At 37.3% G+C, this 21,803-nt stretch overlaps 1 protein-coding gene and 1 long non-coding RNA gene across 2 annotated transcripts; one reads left to right on the top strand and one right to left on the bottom strand.

Moving 5' to 3' along the window:
- The first annotated feature begins 242 nt into the window (after nucleotides 1-242).
- Nucleotides 243-11,043, top strand: LOC139971708 (uncharacterized). Its single transcript, XM_071978419.1, has 7 exons — nucleotides 243-1,027; nucleotides 1,672-1,840; nucleotides 3,176-3,357; nucleotides 6,170-6,259; nucleotides 7,237-7,410; nucleotides 8,670-8,780; nucleotides 9,835-11,043. Exons 1-7 carry the CDS (start codon nucleotides 334-336, stop codon nucleotides 10,113-10,115), a joined length of 1,701 nt encoding a protein of 566 aa, XP_071834520.1. The 5' UTR covers nucleotides 243-333; the 3' UTR covers nucleotides 10,116-11,043.
- A 3,046-nt stretch (nucleotides 11,044-14,089) lies between these two features.
- Nucleotides 14,090-18,449, bottom strand: LOC139971901 (uncharacterized). Its single transcript, XR_011794530.1, has 3 exons — nucleotides 17,796-18,449; nucleotides 16,778-16,992; nucleotides 14,090-14,850 (listed from the first exon to the last, which is right to left on the bottom strand). It is a non-coding gene; the product is annotated as an uncharacterized lncRNA (long non-coding RNA).
- Between the last annotated feature and the right edge of the window lie 3,354 nt (nucleotides 18,450-21,803).

The following is a 21,803-nucleotide window of genomic DNA, read 5'->3' as shown; positions in this document are numbered from 1 at the left end:
TTATTGAGGGTGATGTTTCACAACTGCACAGTGCTACAGACTGACATGGAAATCATAATTTTGAGCATTTTAAGACTTTAAAGAGTATATATAATGCATAATTTGTTAAATGAGTGCAGTAAGTCAAATGACTGAATGTGAAACTATCATATCTTCAGTGCCAACATGAATTTTAAGAATGAAACCATCAGTAAAAATATTGAGGTATTTTCCAATCTATTTTCCTTCGCAGGTACAGTACTTGACATGCACGTTTGGCTGGTCAACTCTATCGGAAACATGGTTGTTTTGTCTTTCTTTGTGTGAAGGGATACACTCTAACCTTGACCCATTATGGCAGCTACAGAGGAGGGCCTTGATGACACATTTTCAGCAGACAGCATCATTGCTAGAGCCTTGATGAATGACACTCCCTCTTCTGCTTTGGAGGAACCAGATCCTCACTGTATGCTCAGCCCATCGATGGTGGTACCTCAAGCAGTCTGGATGATCGATGATAGTCCATCTCAGGTCAAGAATCATGCCCCTCAAGGGACACAACGGGCAAACCCCCCACCGACATCGGAGCATCTGAATCTGGTATCTCAGGCAGTCTGGATGGTCGATGATAACACATCTCAGGTCAAGAATCCCGCCCCTCAAGGGACAGACGGGGCAAACCCCCCATCAGCATCGGAAGTCTCATATGCGGACGACCCTTCTCAGTGCAACGATGATTCAGGTGTTCTGGACTCTCTCAGCAATTTAGCTCATTCTAACTCCAATCTCTTTATCCTGAATATTCCAAACACTAATCTCGCTGGTGGTAGTAGTAACCAAAATGGTGCAGCTGGTCTAAATGGCATCCAGTCATCTAGTTTAATGCCAGTCCTCTTGGTCGGAGGTGGCAATATGCCAAAAGGAGGAGCAGAAACAAACCTTCCATCCTTCTTGAGATTCAAAGACTTTGCTCAAGCAAATCTGATCTATACCACCCAGGAAAACATTGCCAAGACCTACAATACTCCAGCACAGCCCAAACAAGCAGGTTGGTGATTTAAAATGTTTACATGCCCACACTATGTTGTTATTCTCTAATATCATTTTTGCACTGAAAGTTTGACAATAATGCAAAGTTAAAATAATTCCTGAAAGGTAACAAAATCAAAATTACTTTTTATGTCCACCTTCTTACTATATATAGCCTTGTTTAAATGTCATAGCTCAATCCCATGGGTGCCGATTAGAATTAATGACGTTTAAAATAGGTGAAAAATACTTTTAGCGTAGAAAACGTTTCTGTGATGCCCAAGTTTAAACACTTTATATATACCAATAAATCATGTTGTTTGGAAGGTGAATGAGCAACATCAGATAAAAGAAAGCCAAGTTAGCTTAAACTTTATGGTTGAGGTCAAAGGCAGTTTGAAATTGACCAATATTAAATACATGTTTTAACCTTTAGAGAAAGACATTTCAAGAGATGTATAACGTGAACCACTCTTGAATCACAAGTACTGTAGAGTCCAAAATTATGCAACAGAACTCTTTTTTGGTATTAAAGGTAACAGGTCAGCTAGTGTTTGTGTATATGCAAACATTGCAAAGACCATGAACATTTCTGTAGTTGAAGTGTTATATTGCAGTACCTTGTGCACAAATGTCTTCATCTTTTTCTCCTACAAATTACAGATAAAATAATAAAATGTGAGGAATGTGGGAGAAGTTTCAAGTCATCCGGTCACTACAGATACCACATAGAGACTCACAAAGGGAATCGTGTGTTGAAATGTCCAATCAATGGCTGTAATCGCAGGTTTGCCTGGCCCGGTCATCTTAAGTACCATGTCAGAACACACTCGTAAGTAGATTGCATAACCTTGCTGTGCTGTATGACTTTTAATGTTTGTTACTGTGTCTGCTGTAAGAAAGGGATCACGGTTTCAAAGTTCCAAGTCAATCTCTTTTTTAGTAATATTAAACTGTTTGAATTTCCTACAAGTAATATTCTTGGAGCGCTTCCATCGACATTGAAGATTCTCTCCATGCCATGTTATTGTGGAGCTGGCTTGCGCTTGAACTATTCAATTTTATTTGAGAGAATCAAGACTTTTCTTCGCTCCTCTCTTGCCTGTCTCCCACTCCACATCTGCACCTTTGCATCTACCTAATTCACACATTGGAACGTTTTAGCACTGCGCCCTGTCTGGTATTTGTCTGGTATGTGAATTAGTCTTTGTTTGGGATTTCGTGTGGTAATATAATTTATGTAGCATATGTGTGAAGCAAACACATTCAGTTCAAAGGTTGTCAATGCACCTGTGATATCATCCTTGAAAGTTATTGCAATGCCAAGACATACCCTTGGCAAAGAAACATGCTGAATCGTCACAATTTAGAGACAGTGTTTTTACTATTGCTTCACCCACCGTTCCTAGGGAGAAAGAGATGTTCAAGTGGGTAAGCATTAGATTCCGGGGAATGACTGAAAGCCTGGTTATAATGGTGACCTATTATTACGCAGTTACTTTGAAAAACATCAGGAAAACAACCTCCAGCTTTGGGCATTCTGTTAGTAACTTGGTCAATGAAGCCATACGGCCAGTTGGATTATCTAGCTCAGAATAGACCTTTGCATAATTGCTTCAGCTTATTAGCTCTGTGTTTGTAACCTGATAGGCCAACATCAGTTTGGCCTTTAAGGAACATTCCTGACTGTATTCAAGTTTTAATTGATATATGGGGTATATCTCAGACATCGAAACCGCAAATACAGTGTCATTATTAATGATGGTACGCTTCCCATACTTGGAAAATTTTTATCTGGAATAATGGCCACATAAAATATCTAAATATCCTGTTTGGCATGCTGTCATATTTCAATTGAAGAGTACTTCCTGTGCCATCGTTCTATAATTATTTTAAAAGCAAGTGTTGCATTATGCCCACAACAGTGACATAACTGCAAACTTATTCCCATAAATACTGGATGATTATGTCTTGACTGGTCATTCATCGTACAGTCCTGGTATTTTGAGCTCTGCGTCATCGATTCCCTAGGTAACCCATAATTTTATCATTTTTCTCCTGATGACAGCAATCCTAAAAACTCATCACCTAATATTCCAAGACATATTATTTTGTATTTTATATTTTATATTTATATTTTATATTATTTAGTGTTTTGTTTCACCAGAAATGACAGACCATACCCATGTAAAGTCAAAGCTTGCAGTAAAACATTCTACACAGTGCAGAGCTTGGATGTCCATATGAGAAGTCACAATGGAGTGAAACCCTTTGAATGTCCAGAGGAAGGCTGTGGTAAAAGCTTCACAACTTCAGGAAATTTAACCAATCATATACGGACACACACCGGTAATTTTTATAAAGACTTCATTTTATGACACATCATTTCATTAAATTTGTACTCTTAAAGCAGCTAGTTATTGCTTCAATGCAAAATGTGATAAGGCTAGAACAGTTACCATCCAATTTCCCTTTTTACAGGACTTCTGAATTATCCCATCATACTTGAAATGTTTGAACTTGGGCAAACAGTCCTTCTCATCCAAAGTGTTGTAGGCTAAATAATTTTAATTAGATTAATAATTTAATGACAAACCAACCAATCTCAGTCCAGACTTTTAAGAGTAAATTAGGTTTGGCCGAGTTAGGCCTGTAAGGTCTTCAGTGAAAGTCTGTAAAGCTGAGTATTCATTGATGATATTAAGAGTGAAGTCTAAATAGCTTAGGCTCAAGTTATTTAACATCTCTAGTGACATCAATGTAGAAAACAACATATTTTGCTCACTAATCTGTGTGTTAGGATAATCAAATACCCCTGGGACTAATGAAGAGATCAATGTCGCTCCCTTATTGGTTTAGTCTAATAAGACACGGTTTGTTTCCACAACTTGAATGGTACGATTCCTGTCAATCAGTGTGGGGAAAAACGAAACTGACTGAATTGTTGCATTCTGGTTGCAGACTAAGCAATTGCCTAAAACTTGGAAGACAAGAATTTTTCACAATAGCTGATATGAAATGGCATCACCAGATTGAGACAAATACAGCACAGAGTGCAGCAAAATGTGATGAAGCGGTCCACTTTTTGATCGTTGTGCATGAATTGTTCTTCAGTGTTTCTTTTCCTTCATATAAGAGTACTATAGTCATGTGGTCATAAGTGACCGATTCAAATTGATACAAAAAGTTGTGCTTCTTCCCATAACAAGGAAGTATGAAAAGAAGGAAGTATGAGAGGGGGAAGTGAATTCCGTAAACAATAGATTGTTTGTCACAGGAATCCAGTTTACTTTAGTTTAGTTTATTTTCTCTATGTATCCTCAGAGGAGGTATAAGAGACCAAAATACATTAACAAATAGACATAACACATAACATAATTTAGATGACAGTCACAGTACATTTTCAGTGCCTGGTACACATCAAGTTGGTTTGTTTATAGTTTGACAACACACTTTATGAAATTAATTAAAATGTTGGAGCAATGTCATGTGACTTTGTCACTTTGATGTATACAATTACTAAGACTATGCTGGACACATAATTAGCAATATACTGTTGTTAGGGATTTCTATACAGTAGCCGCATTATTACAGAGGATTTCAGAGAATATCATTAATCCAGTATCACAATAAAAATGCTATGCAGACTGGGCAAATTGCTACACAAATGAAAAGATGCATGAAACATTTGGTCATTTTGGTGAACACTGAAGCATCTTGCTTTCAGTATTCTTACTATTCTATGAGAATTACTAAACTTCAGAAACCTCTATAACGCTGTACACAAAATGGGAACAACTGATTCATTCCATGGATTTACAATTTGTATTGTTTTTTGAGTGATGTACATTTCACAGATATGTATGGTATTGCTAAATGAATTTTTAATTTTTTTCTTCATAGTCTTATAATAGCAATGTAAGTTAAAAAAGCAAAGCTAGAGCATGTGGAATACCTTTGGAACAGACAACATTAAGCTACTGTATTCAATAGCTGCATTTTTGCTTAAATTTGGTTTCAAATGTTTTCAGTAACATTGCCTGTGAATTGACTTTTACTACTGTAGATTATCATCAGAGAAATTAAAGCTAAAACTGCTTCATTCCCATGGTTTTCAACGGTAGTGTCATTTGCTGAATATCTGATCCTTTACATTAATCAGAGATGTAAAGTGTTCAGTTAGACAATAGGATGTCTCAGTGAGGGAATATGACTTGAGGATGATTGTTGAAATTCTTGGAGAAGTAGAACATACTGGACCATTATTAGACATTCTAGCATATTTTAAGGCCATACTGATGCCTTGTAAGTCCATGAGTGATGATGGAAACTAGGAACCTGTGAAGATTTACAGTAGGCCTATAATATAAGTACTTCCAGCTCTTATGGTTATAATACTTCAATAAGTGACAACTTAATTAGCTTTGGATTTTCGTAAGGTGGATGAATAGTTATTTACATTAAAAACAGATTGCAGCTACTTTAAGTAAATTGGTCTCGTCCAGAATGCTGGTGTTCTATTCACCAAACCTACACATGTCTCCTACAATGTACATATTGTTGTTTGCTACATTTTCTCAGACAACAAAGGTAGTCAGAGGGACAATCAGCAAAAACCATGAAAATTTGCCCTTTAATCTCATGATCCAGTGGCTAGATTCTTTTGTAATGTGACAGCAAGTGGTTTTCCAAGGAATAAAATGCTGCAAATATTTCCAACTTTGACATTTCGTTTCTTTCTTATCTCAGATACACATTGCAGAGGAACATAGTTCCCTTTATAAAATCTAGCTCTTAGTTATGAATATTGTTTGTACACTGTATTTGTCTTTGCTATGAAAGAAAGAAGAAATTTCTACAATTTTTTTTTCTATCAGAAAATTCATTATCTTGTTTGAATTCTGTGACTGAAATTGGAAATGTTCAAACCATTATCCTCTCTTCACCAAGTCATTCTTACTATCAGGAATTTATGTTAGAGTGTGTTATGCATGACATTTTGACCATTGAAGTCAAATAAAACTGATATTGGGGTCCAACACAATTTTCAAACTGCAAGAAAACACATAGATGCCCTGTAAGCATTCACAAGACAGTGAAAGGTATGGATACATGACAACCATTCAAGTGGATTTATTTGTTTCTCATTCTCATTTTCCAGGAGAGAAGCCATACTTGTGCACATATGCAGATTGTAATTTAAGCTTTGCAGAAAACTCAAGTTTGAAGAAGCACAGGCTAACACACACTGGTAATGTATTTTCAGCTTTGTAATAATAGGTCTAAACTGGTGAAGTGAAGACATAGTTGGTCCAGAATATTCTGGAATCATCAAAAAAGGGTCATCCATGGCCAACATGTTACTTCACTGTTAGTTACCTTCAAAGGAACTCACCTTAACAAATGTTAATCCCTTAGGCCCTTTTTTCTTTCTTAAATTGATGGATGGTGCGTATCTACTATAGAACAAGTGGTACTGTTTAATACTTAAATTATTCACTGTGAATGGATGCATAATTTATCAGAATTCAAATGTTAATTTCTGCTTTTTGTTGTTGTTGCTGAAAGATCAGGTTCAACCCCAAGTTAGATTTATTATTTATTAGCCAAGTCTTTGCCAGGAATGGTTTTGTGTAAGTATAGAACCTTCCCTACCTTGCAGAGGTTTCACTGACTTTCATTCTCATCTCATCTGTTAGAGTGATGGTCTGCAAACCATTGAGTGCAACCAAGAAGTGGATGATAAAGAAACTTGCATTGGGTAACTGGCTTTTTCTAGATGTTAGAAAATTGATCTACACTGTTTCTAGCTTGGTGACCTCCATAGTGCCAACTAGCTATCATGCATTTTGAACAACGATTCTGAGGGGCGCGGCTCCTGGTGGGTCATGGGTCAGTCCTCATGGAAACTCCTGCATCGTCACTTGTGGCCATGAAAGCTTGCAGATCATTGTGATAAGAGCATAGAGACCTGTGGGTAAAACTGGTGACAGGTTCAAATCCTGTTTCGGATATAACTCTTTCCAAACCAGTTCAATGATCTCAGATTGTGGAACTAAATTCTAGGTGTGATTTATCACATGTCCATAGTTTTGGCAGAACCAATGCTAGGAGTAGAGTAAATGTGGAGTGAGAAGATTGGCAATTTTTTTTTCTTTCTTTAGTTCACAGCACTCCTGTTTAAGTTAGTAATATTAACTTGTCTCTTTTTGTTATTCTTTTCATCAGGAGAGAAACCATATGAATGTGAGATATGCGGTAAGCTCTTTTCACAATGCAGCAGTCGTAACGCTCATAGGAAGAGGCACAAGTTGCAACTATTGTGCAGCATTGTTGATGATGGAGACCCTGCCAACCAGAACAGCTTGAAGGAATCGGGCGTCCTTGATCTAACTCTAAGCAGTGAGATCTTTATCTTAATTTGTCTCTTAAAGTAACATACTCCACAGACTTGCCCCATTGACTTACACGCTATCGTCTCACTGGCAAAACCCTACTCATTCACTGGAGAGCTGACCATGACCATTGCTCATTCACGGCACCTTCAAATTTCTGTATCAAGACTATGAAGTATGAACCTGAAGTTTTTGTCACTTGTAAACAAACCTCATGACTTAGTAATAAATGATATTCGTAACAGTTTCATAACATATCAAAAGAGATGTTCACCTGCTGATTATTGGCAGGAGAACTCTCTGGCAGATGGATATAGACTCTACATGGAGTATGCCCCCCCCCCCAAATGTTTCATGATGTTAGCTCTTGATGTGAACCCAAAGATAAACTTAGTTATTGTAGAAGCTGGGTGGATACTGTCGGCCATCATGTCCACAGTAAGTGTGAAAGAGATTTAAGACTTCTCGTTGGGGAGTGATGTGAAATAGTGGGAATCCCACACATGTATACCTTAATGTTATAAGCCTCAAGATTCTATGGCAAAGCCTGCATACAAGAGATGCTTGATTTCAATATATTTGAAACTTGGGAACAGTGCTTAAACAAAAACAAAGAAGGCTTTGAGGAGCTTTCCACTGGAAACTTTGAGTGGCCAGTTACGTACAATAGCATGAATCTGACCGGCAAATGTGCAAACATTGTTTTATTGTACAATTACGCCCATATGAAGAGTTCCTTTGTGCATGCAGGGATGGTTTCATGTTAGTTGACTACCACCTAAAGATTATATCAGTAACTGATATATAAGTACCTCCATCACAGGACCGTTTTCTCCGAGGATGATACTCTGTAAATGACCTATTTAGAAAAGTTTATGAGTATGAACGGTAACAGTTCGAAAGGTAGTGACTGACAATCACCATGTAATACCAGAAAAATCCATTATGGACAAACTCTTTATGGTGTTTCAGATGTCAACTATTTCATGTTTCAGTTTCAAATATTTCAGAGTTGGAAAAGATCTATTTGTAAAGAGATAAAACCAAACAAGTTGCTCTGATCTGGCTTTTGAGAATTTAAGCTATGTATATATATATATATATATATATATATATATATATATATATATATATATATATATATATATATATATATATATATATATATATATATCCTTTGTAAGATTGTTAATATCCATGGTAGCAATGCCAGGTCAGTCAGACAAAGACAAAAATGTAATAATAGTTTTTTAATTCTTTTTTGAGGTGCTGATAATAGTCTTGCTTCTAGCTCAGACGCCAACACACTATCAGTACAAGATGCCATAAAGGATCAAGAAAACTCGAGGCTAACTCTTAACCAGTCTGTCTTGGAAGGTAAGCTCTCATCATAACTGGTGGGATTAATAGTCTACTAAAGCAGATATTTCTGTTTGTTCTTGAACAGATTAATATTTTGGCATTAAAAGAGCAGTTTAGAGGTTTGTCATATCAATGAAAAATACAATAAAAAAGCATGCATTTGCAGACAAAATTTGCTTTACATGTTGAGAGAAGAAATCATTTGGAACTTACAACTTACCAACTATAAACAGTACAAAGATGTTTGTGAAGTCACAGCCGACATTATTTCTACGGCCTCTATCACATTGTCCTATTTTCAAAAAGCCCTCCCAAGCCATGACAGTGTAACAATACTTCAGACCCATGACCTACATAAATGCAGTGTCACTAATTATAAAGTATTAATCATGTAGAGTATATATAGCAAAGTCAATCAAAGTGAAATAAATATTGTCTAGAGACTTTCTCATCACTACTTCAAGTTTATAACTCCTAACCTGTGAATAAGTCAACTTTCGGCATAACAAGTGAACCAAAACATTAATGGTTTAAATCAGTGTAAGGAATCCGGATAGGCAAAACGCTTCCTTTGGCAAATAGGCATCTGTATAGTGTACTATGGGGTACGTAGTCCACCTATGCTGGATATTTTGGACGCAAAGCGAATCAGTTACGTCACAACGACATTCCTGCCTTTGAACATTTTTCTGGTTAAAGTGTCTTGAAATGTGATTTTTGCTTTCAGTGTAATTTGTATGAGTTAATGCTTCAGTAGGTGAACTGCTATCTTTTTTTATTTTCATTTGTCGTAATATTTTTGATAAATATGAAGAACCGCTAGACATTTGTTTTAATGTCAATACAGATGATTAAAGTCTTGAGAAAGTCTGTTACATTTTGAAACCAACGTTACACTTAGTCTGGAACAACTGCATGCAGTCTTACAACATTGATACCTAACCTACCCTACTCTTGCAGTTAAGAGTCAGGGATAAAGTCAGATTATCTTTATGCAAAATCAAAAAAAAATTGCAATAAGATTAAAGCAAACAATGAGGCTATTAATTTTATCTTACTCCATTTGCAGGACTTGGTCATGACAGATCTGTTGAAGACAAATCAAATTTAGAAGATTCCGGCAGTTCTTCAAGCTCAGTGTTAGTACTGTCACAACCGCACACAACGCTGACCATGGCCACAAACCCTCCTTTGCATCACAATCCAGCCAATCCTGGAGATAGCCTTCTTTGTAATGCTTTCCTACAGTCAGAACTAGAACATTCGTCCTCAGTGGAAGTGGTCACAGATGACATGACTGTAAATCAAAGCTTAGAGATGGCAGATAGTCTATGGCATACACAAGACTGAATAAATTATAATACTCCAATACCATTTGTCAGTCATTTGTATCTATTTCAGCCAATCAGCTAGCCTGATGTGTAGCAACTTACAAAGACACAATAGCATTAAGATGGGCAACTAAACTGTGGAGACAGACTACAGTGTTTTGAGAAAAAAACACAAGGTGTGTTTGACTTCAGCAATCTGCCCTGATAACTTCAGCAATCTCAGAGCAGATCCTGCTGAAGTTGTCAGTGTATATTTGGAATGACTGTGGTGACCAAAACTGCGTTTGTGGTATTTTTGTGTGGACTCATCTATGAGCAGGTAATTTTATTATCCAGAGCAAGGAGCCCTGTCCAGAAGTAGCTTCCACACATCTACGGTGTCTTTTAGTACTGGTTATTCAATAGATGAGATCATCATGGATCTTTGCTTTGGTAGATCTAGAAGAGTAAAGGTAATTTCTAATGGAGTTGCAAAGACGTGTCTTGGTATTTGTGTATCTCGAGTATAGGTAACTCTATGTTGTAGAACGACTGAACATTTTTGTGAGTTTTTGGCTTTGGTATATGTATTACTTATTAGCCTAGGTTATGCAATACCGGACCTGGAAGAAGATGTACCACACAACCATCATTGTTACCTAGAATTGAAAAATCCAAAATATGTGTTTGGTAAAAACACCGGTCTTTGGTTAATAAATTTGGTACATACCAATACATGTCCTTCTCTTCCGAGAAATCCAGGATCTACAACTTCTCGGTTGAAAAGGTTGGCCCTAAGTTATTGTTTTACGCAAAGCTAGGAAGATCATGATGGTTATACAATGCATTCTGAAATATGGACTTGTACATCAAATACATCACAAAAGAATTGTATATGATCAATATATGTTGAACAATAGTTACATGTATTAATACATTTGGCTATATAAATAGATGTGTTTACTATATTCTTGCCTGTTGTGTTTTTTGTTATGTGATTACCTTTCATTGACTGAGGAAGTCCATAAAAGTTTTATTTGTTAGTACAGCGGTTATTATTGCATAATGAATTTACAATAGTACTAGTAGAAACCTTTACAAAACTTAAAATTGCAGAAAAACACAACTAAACTGAACTAATCATAAATCAAATCTGAATTGATGTAGTAATGCTGCATATCTAGAGAATATTTATTCTGAGTATACTACGCAAGAAAGAATAATGGCCATGCTTTCATTCATCTCAATGCATAACATGTACCTGTATTGAGGTATTGCAACACTAGCCGACCACCAAAAGAAGCTGCTGAAATGTTTTGTTCATCTTCATTTCTGGATTGTTTCTTCCAAACTTTGCACAACATGTACTTTTGATGAGGTGAGAAAAGCAACTTCATATGGTTTTGAAAAATTGATGGTTGCTATGATATTTTGGCTGAATTTAGCTCAATAATCGTAGAAAAATTTGTGAAAATATTTGCACGCAATACTGTTACAAGATACTATAAGTTTTTCAGTGCTACACAGTGATACTGAGGGTGGCATACTCCTATTAGAGTCTATTTCAATCCTCCGGAGTAGTCTCCTTTCGGCAAAGTGCCAAAAAGCCGCAGGAGAACATCTTTTTGATATGTTATCAATCAGGATCTGGTTTATTATGGCTTGCGTGTTTTAGCATGAATAGAAGTGCATGGGTCAATTGAGGCAATTTTAGACTCATTTAGGCCCCAAGAGCAGCGTGCAAAAATTGTTTACTACTAAGTAAGAGGTTTGTTTACAAGTGCATGACGAAAACTTCATGCTCTCATAGCAAAATATCTGCACGCAGCGCCAGCACGTTCATAATACGGAAAAAAATGGTGCAATGAATGGCCAGCTATCCAATGATGGGTAGCGTTTAGCTAGTGAGAACTGCTATCTAAACTTGGAGACCACATTACTTTTGTGATTTAGTTTGTAAGTCAATGGGGCTTTTAATAGGCGTATGCTCCGTGAGTCAGTGCAAGGGAGGAGGATGAATAAAAGATAGAACTGTCAAGTTATCAGGCGTTTATTATCCCCCATTAATAATGCTAAATGACAAAAAGCCTATTATTGTGCAAGGAAGCATGGAACAATATAGTGTCGGAAGTGCTTGACTGCAATTTTACTTGCCGGATGGTCAGAATTAAAGGAGGAAGATCAAGGGCGGCGGAAGCACTTTTAATCTGGGGGGGCACCGACATCCAAGGGCACTTTGCAGAAATTCGATTAGACTGATGCAGCCTTATATTTATTACCCTTTATAACTCTTATTGTATTCTCTTATTTGCGTATAAACATCACTCCATCAACGCCCCCCCCCCTCAAGGAAAATATGCATACTAGCACTGCAATATCCAAAGTGCAAATTGGGAAACAAGGAACAAGTTTTCTTTTGAGACAAGATGAGGTGAAACCATGCTAGATGCTAATGTAGGAATCTTCCGAATTAGAGTTTATTACTTGTCAATATCTTAACAAATTTTTTCCATTCGAAATAGCTTTGAGTTTGACCCACAGAAATTTATTAAAAGTCAGGGGCCTAGCCAGGATTTGCAAAGTTGTATGCACGACTATCTGAGCGGAGCGCCACCATCGGTTGGCGCGGAGCGTACAAGAAAATTTTTGGTTTTGCAAACCCCTTAGATGGCTGGAAACGGCCCTTCCCGAGTGTTCATTCTGGTTCCCTAGCCTCTTTCTAACTTGAGACACCTCAATTTTATGTAGAAAAAGGGCACATTTTTAACCTGAGGAAAAGTGGGGGGGGGGGGCACGTGCCCCCTGTGCCCCCCGGTTCCGCCGCCCTTGAGGAAGATTTGGTACGAATCGAACGATTATAAATGGAACTTTCTCCACAGTGAATAAATAGAGCGAACACAGTTGAATATGTTTTTGTAAAGAGGGTGATTAAGTAAATAAAACGGCTCTGTTCCACTTACGGTTTAATAATCACAAAAATTCACTTCGTTATATAACGAATTGAATATGTGATTATTAAACCCTAAGCGGAAATTTGCAGGATTCCACGTTTCCAAGCATTTCAGTCTTCATAGACATTCTCTAAAAAAACCTAAAATGTATATGAATTGTGTTTAACGTCAAATCTGTGACTGAACTCAAACGGCAAGGAATCGATTGGATATTTCGTATTAAGTTTCATATCGGCCTCAACAGAGACTTGTCACCCCTAAACAAGTACCAGTTTCTACAAACTTGTGTAATCCGTTCTATACCTATTCGTTTCTGTTTAATTGGTAGGCTACTTATTCCACAGTGCCACTCACACTGATCTAACGTCATACATCCATTGTGTTACATTTTGTACTTTTCATTCCACTGCTAAGTATTGCTGACGTAGGTCCCAGGGGAACCGAAAATTCCGATATATTTCTGTAACAGTACTCCTTATTTGTCAATTATGAGTCATACATTTCTCTATGTTTTTTCTAATGATACATACATATATATATATATATATATATATATATATATATATATATATATATATATATATATATATATATACATTACTTTTGATATCAACTCCTGTAAACTTAAACGAATAGAGCCATACATTATGATGTAAAGTTAACTAGTAATATTCATCATGGAGCTGTCGTCTATAGATAGAGGCAGGCCTGTTCCTTCCAGCACGCATTGAGTTGCTTTTGTAGCTTACAATTTTCAGAAATCCGAGGCAAACGCATCTGTAAACAAAAACAAAGACATTCATCAGGAAACTAATTATTGAATAAATAACAATACTTATTTCGTCTCGATACGTCACATACCGCACTGTCCAGATTTGTTCTTCCACGAAATGCCTCGGCCAAAACCGGAAGATAGATCAAAAGCTGGCTATTGGTACATACTGACACTGTAATAACCTTTGCGAAGTCTTGCGTGTTTAAAGCGACATCCCACACAAAGCTTTAGAATTACAAAACTGTCACATTTCTCGAGTCGAAAGGCATGAACCCAATTTGACCATGCACTGAAAACTTAAATTGGTTCACCGACTAACATAACGTTAGTCCATCTGGTGCCTCTCCCGACTAACATAGCCTTAGTCACTTGCTATACCGACTAATTTATTCCTTAGTCAGTTGGATTTCTTAGTAGGTCATCTTAGTCCGTCAGCTTAGTCGATCAACAATTTCTTAGTCGGTAAATGTATATTAGTCAGTTACATTAATTGGTGACATTAGTCGGTCTTTACCGACTAATTTATATGAGCCACCGACTAGTTTATAGCAGGTTTTACATTAGTCAGGATGGTGCCTCTCCCGACTAACCTTTCTTGGTCGGTATCGACTGACTAGTTGCACTGACTAGAATCACTGAAAGAATTAAACCCGACTAGTTTCACTGACTAGCATCACTGAAAGAAAAGAGAGCAGAAGAAACACAAATAATGTGTACGTTGGCAGTATTTATTTCTGATAAAACTTCTGATGTCTACAAAGGCTGACTTTCGACAGATAGAGAAGAAATCACTGTAAACAAAAATCTGAAAATATGATTTTATTCCAACAAAGTTAAGACAAGTTCATGGATCAAACATGAATCGCAAAAGTATAGCACTGCACAATAATGCAAAGTTGAATCTTGGGCAAGGGTTCCTCATGACTTTCGTTTTAAAGTGGTACCCCAAATCGACACCAGTTAAGTCTTCACAAACAAAGAGTGTTTCTCGTAACTACAAATGGCCTCCCACTTGTCTTCAGGAAGCCAAAATCTGCACCATTATTGACCTGTGAACAGAAAATATGATATACGTGTAAGCGCAGATACAGATATAGCACATGATAACTCACATTATCATAAACATACATTTACATTAAAATTTTATAACATATTGGGAGGTATACATTTAAATCTAGGTCCCTCAAATTATAAGCCAGGAATAGCAGCTTTACCAAATAATTATTAGCTTTGAACAGCATAACACCAAGTTATTTTTCAAAGCTTAATAATTATGTTAATCATGTTAATAATGAGCCCAATAGACCGGGAGCCCAGCGGGTTTGGTTAGCTGGGAAGGTAACCAATTGCCTTGTACATCACAATGTTCACAGTGCATTCCTGTATATGAAACCAGACGACTGGCAACCGACTGTGGTGAGTGTGGCTGGGAGAGCAATTTTAAAGTCACCTGATAGCTAACCTAGATCAGTTTTCATGGTAACACATCAAAGTAAGTACAATGTGTCAGGTATGGCCCCAAGAGCAACAAATGGCCATTGCCAGTAATTATTGGTGGTGGGGTACCCCTGCCAGTGATCTATAATTGACCCCTCAAGGCTGACCTAGGTCAGCTCATGAGGTAACCACTTGAAACCTACTGGAAAATGTTGGTTAGGACTTCAGATACAACTGATGGGCATTGCCAGTAATTTTTATTAGTGGGGTACCCCTGCCAGTAGACCCCCAAAATGCCCATCTCCCATTGACCTAGATGAGCTCATGATGTAACCAGTTGAAAACTACTGGAAAATTGTATCACTTCATATGTAAGGGATGGGCATTTCCAGTAATTTATATTGGGGGGGGGGGGTACCCCTGCCAGTAGACCCCCAAAATGCCCATTCCCTCATTGACCTAGGTCAGCTCATGAGATAACCAGTTGAAAAATTACTGGAAATGATAGGTATCACTTCATATGTAAGGGATGGGCATTTCTAGTCATTTACATTGGTGGGGTAACCCTGCCAGTAGACCCCCAAAATGCCCATCCCCCATTGACCTAGATTAGCTCATGAGGTAACCAGTTGAAAACTACTGTAAAATGATTGGCAGGACACTATATGTAAGGGATGGGCATTGCCAGTAATTTTTATTGGTGGGGTACCCCTGCCAGTAGACCCCCAAAATGCCCCCCCCCCCCCCTCATTGATCTAGGTCAGCTCATGATTTAACCAGTTGAAAACTACTGGAAAATGATTGACAGGATTCTATATGTAAGGGATGGGCGAACTCTGGCAGTGGTGGCCCACCAATATAAAATACTGGAAATGCCCATCCTTACATATGAAGTGATACCTATCATTTTCCTGTAGGTTTCAACTGGTCAAATCATGAGCTCACCTAGGTCAATGAGGGGATGGGCATATTGGGGGTCTACTGGCAGGGGTACCCCACCAATAAAAATTACTGGCAATGCCCATCCCTTTTATCTGAAGTCCTAACCAACATTTTCCAGTAGGTTTCAAGTGGTTACCTCATGAGCTGACCTAGGTCAGCCGTGAGGGGTCAATTGTTGATCACTGGCAGGGGTACCCCACCACCAATAATTACTGGCGATGGCCATTTGTTGCTCTTGGGGCCATACATGACACATTGTTCTTACTTTGATGTGGTTACCATGAAAGCTGATCTAGGTTAGCTATTACAGGGTAGGTGACTTTAAATTGCTCTCCCAGCCACATCCACCACAGTCGGTTTGCCAGTCGTCAGGTTTCTTATACAGGAATGCATTGTGAACATTGTGATGTACCAGGCAATTGGTTACCTTCCCAGCTAACCAAACCCTCTGGACTCCCGCTCTACAGATCAGTGAAAATTTGACCAAACTTATGAAGCTTGCACGTAAATGATATACTAGACTGTTTTTTTTTTAAAACAGGTTATGAAAAGTATCTTTAATATCATTAAACAGTTGGGTACAATAATTAAACTCACTCTTCCATCTTTTTTCTCTATGGTACTTGTTCCTTTGCTTTTTGGACTCTTGGATAAACTCTTTTGTTCTGCGAAGGGTACCAATATATCATCTTAAAACATGTCTTTAAGCCATATATAACACAGTTCTCCTCTTCTGTTGTTGCCTCCACACTGGTGTCGTACATCACAGGAAACCTCACCCTTGACTTAGATATTTGGCTTTTCAATTCCTGCTGGAAAAAAAAAACAGCAAAGTATTCATCATTTGAAAAAGAACAAAAAAAAAGTTGTCACCACAAAGTTATGTGAGATTTGCTTCCACTATAGTCTCAAAAAACAATCCCAAAGTTTGAAGCAGACTGTATAAAGCTGAAAATTTGAACGAGAGTGTCATCACCATTGCAACCAGAATCAAATGCCCAGAATACAGAGATAATAAAACATGGGCTAAATCTTTGTTTGTTTTTATGATCTTTAATAATATAAAATTTTAGAAACAGAAATGCACTGAGCCAACTTATTTATAGGCATAATCGTTTTTAGTTGTTATTTTGCTTGCTCACATAACAAGCCTGTTTAGACCTAGGCTAGAGGAGAATCAGTACTTTGTTACACTAAGTTTGTCTTGCGGTCGTCTTGATTTAGTCTTACTAGTAGTACTAAAGTATATAATGGACCGGCGAAGACTAGAGAATACCCAGAGTTTTAGGAACTGCGTTAAACTGTATGATCTGATCAATTATTTACGTCAATGAGTTTCATTCAATCTAGGATCAAAAAGAGAAAACTAATTAATCTTAACCTTTAAACTTTGCTACTAAACAGATATGCTTGAATTACAAATAAATGTCAAAAAAACATCATAATCTACGAATCGATGCATATACATATACATAAACAGAATAATTTGAATTCGTGCAAGTGAACCCTGCACTACATTGGACAGAAGAAAAAAAACGTGCAATTAGACCAAACTAAACATACTAAATTTTCCGTTACTTCTACATAAAATATCAATGCAAATACAACAACTTACTCTTTTGGCAGTATACTAAAAGCACATGTTATAATAACTTCAGACTATCAAGCTTTCCTGAGAAAAAACGGTTAATACTTCTTACAGTAAACAAGTCGACCGTGAAGGAATGTCGCAATTGTTTCCTGGGTGTGACCGGAAATTAAATACTAAAAAATGATAAATGAGAAGGTTAAATAGAACTGAAGCGTGCATCCTGACTGCTCGCAACATATAATACCGTTGACTAGCCAACATAATTTGTTCAGCCTACTGTGACTGTACGTTTGAAGGTCTAGCCTTGCTTATTCAATATCACAAAGCCTACCCATTTAGATTCACATGGGAAATTACAGGAAATTTTACCAAATGAGTGTAGACTTCAAATAAACTATTGAGACTTATAGTTCCAGCATTTGTTTGGGAATAAATTAGAAGATTATGTGCCACTGTTCAATCTAGCCCAATACACACATAACACATTGTTAATTGGTGTTTAGAATGCACACTTTAGTGTTGAGAATGCACTGCAGTACCCAATAGAAGCCTATATATAGGCTACTCACTGTCATTGCACTTGTGTATTGCGAAACGCCAGCGTGACAACAGTAGCGTTACAACGGTAGCGTTACACTAACCATAATACAGTACTAGTGCCAGTGGCCTAACAATTAACTTTAATTTTACCTTCAAGTTAAAGGAATAACAGGTAGGCCGACGATGGCAGTTAATACCTCCATTCTTCTAAAGACCTTCTTGGGTGATTTACGGTTGAAAGTTGCTTAGAGTGATCGTATGAATCTATGCCAAGTCCAGCAAGCTGCCGTTGCCTCTCGGTTTCCAAATTGAATTGAATCGAAGTGGTCCGTCATACATTAGTCCGTCGACACCGACTAAGCTACGATTATGGCGTAAATCGGGTGTCCGTATCGGTCTTAGTCCATGGGTTAAAATACCTTAGTCCGTCGCCACCAACTAAGCTGCGATTATATTTTCCTTAGTCAGTGTAAACTGACTAAGAAGCAGCGATGAAACGAAGATTTTTGGTAGTCCGTGTGCATTGGCTAACGTTACAGACTAATTTAACGTTAGTCCGTGGCAATATTGACTAGTTTATTTTTTCAGTGTGGCAATTACGACTTGGTGATATATACGTATTAATTTAGAGGGTGTTTTTTTTTTAGTTTAAATTAACTTGTCATACAGGGTTTTCTGCTCATACTAGAATTGGCAAAGTTTTGATAAATGTGGCATAATAATGGAGGTTTTCGCGATAGAAAGAAAACAAGAAGCGAGAGGGGTCCGGTGGGAGGGGACCGTGGCTCGCGTTCAGTTTTCGACAATGTACAGATTATTCCGTTTGCTTTTATCTAACCGCCACCCCAACCACTCACGGACGTACATAGAATCCTACTGCTCCGTGCATTCCACTGTATAATGAGATATTAATATGAGATAATGAAAATGAGATAAATGACAATGAGATATTAACGTCTACTGTTCGATATAAATATAATATTTGTATACACAGTGCGTGTAGCGTATACATACATGGTAATGAGGGGGATGATGTTTCAGCTTGTTTGGTTACAGGTAAGGATACCACCGGTTCTACTGCATGAACATATCTGGCCAAGAGAAGGAATCCTGAATTCCATGCCAGGGTCAACAGGAATGACACCAGCGTACATACATCGGTTACCTACCAGGACATGAAAGAAACTGTGATGAGATCTACAAACTTGAGTTAAAATTAGCAACTTAAACTAAAGAGTCTTCTATAAATGTGAACAATTTGAAAGAAACTTTGGTGGGGACAAGGCATGGGGAGGAAGAAGGGGTGTAGTGGGGGGGGGGGGGGGGTAGGTAAGAGTCTAGTCCAGAATCCGACGGGCAAATGGGCTAGTAGGGATTGGTAAAATTAACGATCGATATAGCTTAATTCGTATAAGATAATAATAATACATAATTTTGATATAGCTGGTATGAGCTGGTATAGAAAATGAATCATACTCTCTTTGGTTCAAAGGTAGTTCTAGTCACGTTCCACCACCTGTGCCCTGTTACTTTCTCAATCAGAATAAATTAACCTAACTTAATGGGAAGGTGGGTGTAATAAATTGGTAAATTATGTACAAGTTTCTTAGGTTGATTTTTATATGGTTACTACAAATACAATTTTAACTTACATTTTGTAAAGACAAACTTGAAATTTGAATTTGACAAACAGCTGGGCTAATGCAGAAGGAAATTCGGTCATGTTTATCGGTTAAATATTTTGTCTTTATTTTATTAATATACCGGTCCTCAAAACAGTTAACATTTTAACAAAGTATTAGGTCATTTTTCAGGCGTCAAATTCTTTAAATGTATACAAACCTGCTAAACACACCGACGTTAATGCCAGAAACAAGACCAGAATAGCGAGAGAGCGATGTGACAACATGGCGACTATTATTAACTATGCAACTTAACCTAGAAATGAAATTTAAAAGTGAAAATGCAATTAAATTTCTAATATGGTACGCCTATGTATGTATATATATATATATATATATATATATATATATATATATAGATAGATATATATATATGTATATTATATTTATTCATTCCACAGTCAATGTTAATTGAGAAGATAGAGAGTGATATTTTAAGGGCGGTTTCCGTTAATAACACCCCTCCCCAGAGGAAAAGAAAACCAAAGACGGACACGATTTTCATCTTCCCTGATTGGTGTAGGCCCTAATGGACAAAAGTAATAACTTGTTTGGTGACCATTACCTGTAAGTACTCAGTTTTAACATGAAGACTATCATATATTACTTTACGAACTTTGGGTTACTTTACCTCAGATTTGTTCGGCAAAACACAAAGAAAGGTTGGTTCCGACATTCTGAGCCAACATACAAATTCATAAATATTTATCGATAGATAGATAGATAGATAGATAATGTCGTTTTTAAATTGGAATATATATGTAAAAAAGAGGGCAATGTTACATATTGCCGCGTAAAACATTTTTAAGATGCTGATATACCTGTTTACAACAGACAATCACATAAAATATACAGATAAAGCAAAAGTAACAAACTTGTACAAACACACAAATGCGACTTACCTCGTAAAGCTTCGCCGTCGTAATAGTAACTTAATTGATTGTAACATAGACACACGTAGCAGAAAGTCTATTACGAAACAATGTACAAAAGATACACATAACTTTGTAGAGACCTATTGTGACTCCAGTCAGAAGACCAATGCTTCTTAGTTTGCATAACAAGAAGAATGATACGAGTGGTGCCTTAGTTCTTGAATGAATTTTAGCGGGTGCAAGGACATCCGTGTTATCTGAGATAAGAATTCTAGTTAAAGGGAAGTTCTAGCACAAGACTAAACTTTCCATTGTCGAATCACTTTATCCTATCTAGCCTTCTCGGCATACTTGCTATACATATTTGACAAAGGCCACATTCTCGATGAAAGGGGACAGGGCTTGAAAGCGGATCAGGTAAGGTGTTTGGTTTTCGTGCCCATGCTCTATAATCTTGGGTAACATTTCTTAAAACGTATACCATGTATTAACTGTTCTTTTCAGCTCGGTTATAAAGTACACAACCTTTACTCTGCAAATCATATGTTGTAGCGATTTCCTTTCATAGGGAATCGCGATATTCACCTGACCTAACACCGTCATGACGGCGGTTACCTATAAGATTTAATGAAGGGGACGAAGGGGTTGATCAAGCTGGTGGTTTCCGTGCCAAGGTTCTGTCTCAGCTAACTTTTCTTAGAACGTACCTTGCATAGGCCTCGGTTAAACGTAGCTTGATATACGCTCCTTGCATGTATTCAGTGGGTAGACATTCTTCAAAAGTGCCTTATTATATTGTCTCCTCAGGAATAAAATATGAAAACATTTATTTCTTGGCTCTGTCCCGTCTTTCACCGTTGGCACAATACAAAATATGATCTTTGTTTTCAACTTTGCAAAGGTGACGAATAGTAGTGTCAGTTTAAGGCAATGAC

Source organism: Apostichopus japonicus, chromosome 8 (assembly GCF_037975245.1).
Source record: "Apostichopus japonicus isolate 1M-3 chromosome 8, ASM3797524v1, whole genome shotgun sequence".
Classification (NCBI taxonomy): domain Eukaryota; kingdom Metazoa; phylum Echinodermata; class Holothuroidea; order Aspidochirotida; family Stichopodidae; genus Apostichopus; species Apostichopus japonicus.
This window is presented reverse-complemented; position numbering and strand designations above follow the sequence as displayed.

Excerpts from the sequence above, each read along its gene's own strand:
- LOC139971708 (XM_071978419.1), top strand. The coding sequence starts at position 334 with ATGGCAGCTACAGAGGAGGGCCTTGATGACACATTTTCAGCAGACAGC. Across the intron at positions 3,358-6,169 it reads TCATATACGGACACACACCG|GAGAGAAGCCATACTTGTGC; the intron begins GTAATTTTTATA and ends CTCATTTTCCAG. Across the intron at positions 6,260-7,236 it reads GCACAGGCTAACACACACTG|GAGAGAAACCATATGAATGT; the intron begins GTAATGTATTTT and ends TCTTTTCATCAG.